The 4181-nt window shown below is 30.8% G+C and overlaps 1 protein-coding gene across 1 annotated transcript; it reads right to left on the bottom strand.

Annotated features, from left to right (window-relative positions):
• Window positions 1-1006: 1006 nt before the first annotated feature.
• LOC131598854 (metal tolerance protein 4-like) lies at window positions 1007-3738 on the bottom strand. Its single transcript, XM_058871424.1, has 8 exons — window positions 3602-3738; window positions 3083-3413; window positions 2790-2965; window positions 2506-2704; window positions 2234-2412; window positions 1984-2134; window positions 1597-1727; window positions 1007-1456 (listed from the first exon to the last, which is right to left on the bottom strand). Exons 2-8 carry the CDS (start codon window positions 3279-3281, stop codon window positions 1283-1285), a joined length of 1209 nt encoding a protein of 402 aa, XP_058727407.1. The 5' UTR covers window positions 3282-3413; window positions 3602-3738; the 3' UTR covers window positions 1007-1282.
• Window positions 3739-4181: the final 443 nt, after the last annotated feature.

The raw sequence follows: 4181 nt of genomic DNA, 5'->3' as shown, positions 1-4181 counted from the left end.
TCCCTATTATACTTTGTTATTGGTATCGTTTTTCACAACAAAAGTAATTTTGTAAAACTAATTAAATATAAAATAATTTATATTTGAATTTACTCTACTATACTTATTCTTTGAGAAGGTGAACAACTTAGCCAAAAGGTCTTTAATTACGGTAATTTGGCTAGCAACAGTTTGGTGTATTTGGAATAAGTGTAACGCTATCATTTTTAAGAATGACTCGTTTAGCTTGGCTAGCAACAGTTTGGTGTATTTGGAATAAGTGTAACGCTATCATTTTTAAGAATGACTCATTTAGCTTTACCGAATGTATGTCGGAGGTAGTTTTTATCGAAAGTTAGCGGATAATTGTAACTTTCATGTGTGAAATATTCTATCACTCATTTGTTTTGAATAGTAAAAGTTTTTCTGTCTTGTAATCGATTGATTACCCCTTATACTCTGGTTTTATTTCATTTGCTTATTAAAAAAAAAAACCTTCTTATTTTCATGTTAACAAGTCATCATACTCACGATTTGTGAATTACTAAAAAACAACCTATATTGTGATTATTGTCACAGTAGTAAACCATAACCCATAAAATAATATGGTTTAACAATTAGGTATCTAAATTTCCTTTTCTATCATTTCTCTCCTTTCCTCTTTTAAAGCTTCAATGTTAAATCATTAAAATACATTCAGTATTAAATAATCAACTATTAAATGAAATAAAACGGTCAAATATAAAAATGATAAATTAAATTTAAAAATAAAATAAATTTGTAATAGTCATAGTGAATAGTAGAAAGAACAATGAAAATAAAATAATTGAAATGATCAAATTTACTTTAGAAAATAATTCTAAAATTATACTACCTCCGGTCCCATTTATAAGAAAAGATTCTATTTTTAGATACATTGAATAAATAATGTATCTAGACAGTATGTGGTCCAAATACATTATTTATTCAATGTATCTTAAAAGAGAATCTTTTCTTATAAATGGGATCAGAGGGAGTAGTACTAGTTTAATATTCATCGAGATCTAAAGGAAGAATGTTATTGGTCAGAATTCAGAAAACGTCATCCCCAATCACATCACATAAAAAGGATTCATTCTACCAAAAAAAACCCATCCAGCTTTCTTCACCATTACACCTAAACTCTAACTATAAAAACCAACGGGTTCTTGACCACTGAAGAGACAGAAATCAAACAAATCAACACTTCCTACAGATTTCTTCAAACAATTCTAATTATGGTTACAAAACCAAGAGACAGATTAAGTTAAAGTTCATAATGTTACTAACTGCTAGGCAATCTACAGAGAATTGAATGCTCTGGTCGGTGCTGGCATTCAAAGTCTACATGTACAAATGCTCGTTCAACTTCTTTGAGTTTTTCGAGCTTTGTCTGGAGACTCTCCCCAATATTATGAGATTCTGTTAGTGGTATATCTTTGGGGAGTTCAATGTCTACCTGCTCAAAATCAGACACAAATTCATAACATTATAAATAGAGCATAGGGCTAATTAAAAAAACCTAATTATTTTGAAAGTATTCAATAAATAATGATGAGCCATTGCAGTATAAATGAATTACTTATAGATCAACAATACCTCAACAAAATATAAAACACCAGCAGTATATGCACGAACAGTGTCAACACGCTTAACTCCAGGGTGCCTTAAAACCAGATATGTCAATTTCTGCAAAAATTCTGGAGGCGCAGATTCTCCCACCAATAAAACTGCAATGGAACTCCGAGTCATCAAAACATATTAAACATATTTAGTAAAACATTATTTGAATGATTTGAATTAACCATTGAACTTTCTTTAATTTTAAAAAATATATTGCATATATAGAGAGAGAAAAAATGAAAATTATACTTGAGAGATTAAAGTAATTTTAAAGAACCCACACACTTTACATAAAAAAAGAACCCACACACTTTACATATACATACTGTAATATTTTATATAAAAAATAGTAATAAGAATTACCTGCATTTTCTTTAACGGTGCGAGACCAATTCGTTATGGTGTAAACCGCAAGTAAAATAGCTCCAACGGGATCGACCCACCAATAACATTTATCTCCGAGAATAGCCGCAACCAATCCAACCACGTTTGTCACCACATCAAAGTAGTGATCCTGCATGTTGCCATGTTGACATTTTTTTTTTAATGTTACATTGTATTTATTACTCAATTAATTCAAGAAAACAAACATCAAAAATAGAGGAACACTTACATCGGCATAGGTACGGACAATTGTGTTACCCGAGCTTCTGCAGTAAAGCCAAAGCATAAGCTTTACCACAGTCGCAAATATCATAATTAAACACAGCCATAGTAGTTGTTCTTCGGTCAACTTTTCACTATGACTATTTCTGATCAGTTGGTCTAGTGCGGTAAGAAGCACTTGAAATCCTGTAACAAAATCAAATTGATGTATATTGTAAGCATTTTCATGTCATCATAAGAGAACAAATTTCATAAAAATTAGGAATAAAGTTGACTCACCAAGAGTGGCCATGATGGCTGCAAATACAAGGATACCCACTGGCTGAACCCTAAGTTTTCCAATGGGATACTTATATATGTTTACACTCATCATGGCTATGTGGGTGTACCACAATATACCCCCGGACATCAGATCCAACACTGAATCCAAAGTGGACGCTCCAATGGCTAATGATCCACTTCGTACAGTGGCATAAATCTACACATCAATAACTTGTGTTATTTAAATATTAATGGACCTTTAAACCCAAACAAGCTACCATTTAACCACCTATGAAACATACCTTCAGTATTAACAAAACTATATTTGCAATGTTTGATATCTTCATTGCTTTTTCTTGTTGAGCCAGTTCTTCTTTATCATCATCATCTTCTTCAATGGCGTCCAATTCTTCCATGCAATCCACTTCCTCAAACGATTGCAGAGTAGCCATCTGTGTTTGATAATAATCTTTCTCTCCTACACATTAATAATTATAATCAGCTTCATAATATATAAATATAAAAAAAAAAAAAAAAGAGACATTATTATAACTTTATTAGATACAGTCCGAGATAGAGGGGAAAAAAGAGATACCTTGGCTTAAACCCGTGACTTTGGAGAAGTCAAACTCAAACGGTGCTTCTGTGTCAAGACCAGATAGCACCTTATCAGGAAGTGTGGACATGAAAGCAGATCTGAGTGAATTAACAGAATTCTGACGAGGGAGGTGTTGGATTGAGTTCTCATCAGTTTCGGATAAAAGAGGGCAAGTAGATTCCTCGTTTGAATTCATGTTTAATATTCTGGTTTTTTGATTTTTAATAATAGTAACTTTGCACCAATATTCTGCTCTGCTGTCTCTCTCAAAGTCAATCTTTTATCCAAATGAGCAGTATCCAATTGCTATGGTATGGTTCACTCACTCCTATAAATAAATAAAAGAAACCGAACATAAATAAATAGATAATCAAAATGAATGCACACAGATTCTTTGGTTTTTTTGAAGTAAAAAATTCCTAGTTTTAAGTGATAAGTGGTCACTTAAAAAAGAAATACTATATAAAATATAAATATTAATTATTTTCAAAATCAAAAGTAAATGGCAGATTATACCGTAAAATAGTGGATCAGCGGATATGGAACTCCAATTAGCAATTGCCGGTTGCTGCTTCTTCTTCTTCTCTTTCTTTAGATTATGCTTTTGTAATGACTTTTACAGGTAGGTAGTGTGTTAGGAGTGATGATAAAATGTTGTTTTGGAAAGGCTTGTGTTGTGGCAGCATATATTTATAACTATTAAGCATAATTTTTCTACCATTAAAATATTGTTTTATTTTATTAAAATATGATTTCTGTATTTGAACTAAAATATACTAGTACGTGTCAATAATTTTTAAATATTTTTTAAATTCAACTTTTAAAAGGGTGTTAGAGGAGTGTTTTTTAGATTTAATAATGAAATAAAATGATGGTAAATTTATTGATTAGAGCTTTTATATCTATATGATTTTTTAATATACACTTTTTAGTTATTTTTAATGCATTTTACATTAAGGGTAATTCTACCCAACTTTTTATGTTGGGTAGATAAGATTCGCCTAAAATAAAATTATGACGAGTTTAAATAAGGAGCTTAAAGGTGGTGCACTGTCAGTGTAAATTTTTTTACATAGCCCTTAAAAATAAATACTTT

Source organism: Vicia villosa, linkage group LG4 (genome assembly GCF_029867415.1).
Source record: "Vicia villosa cultivar HV-30 ecotype Madison, WI linkage group LG4, Vvil1.0, whole genome shotgun sequence".
NCBI classification, from domain to species: domain Eukaryota; kingdom Viridiplantae; phylum Streptophyta; class Magnoliopsida; order Fabales; family Fabaceae; genus Vicia; species Vicia villosa.
The sequence above is the reverse complement of the archived record's forward strand: the minus strand, read 5'-3'. Positions and strand labels throughout refer to the sequence as shown.

What these genes read in the sequence shown, in the direction of transcription:
- LOC131598854 (XM_058871424.1), bottom strand. Translation starts at nt 3,281, where the DNA reads ATGAATTCAAACGAGGAATCTACTTGCCCTCTTTTATCCGAAACTGAT. An exon ending in TTGTCCGTACCTATGCCGAT is followed by an intron (nt 2,135 to 2,233) that starts GTAAGTGTTCCT and finishes GGCAACATGCAG; the next exon opens with GATCACTACTTTGATGTGGT. An exon ending in CACCGTTAAAGAAAATGCAG is followed by an intron (nt 1,728 to 1,983) that starts GTAATTCTTATT and finishes GTTCCATTGCAG; the next exon opens with TTTTATTGGTGGGAGAATCT.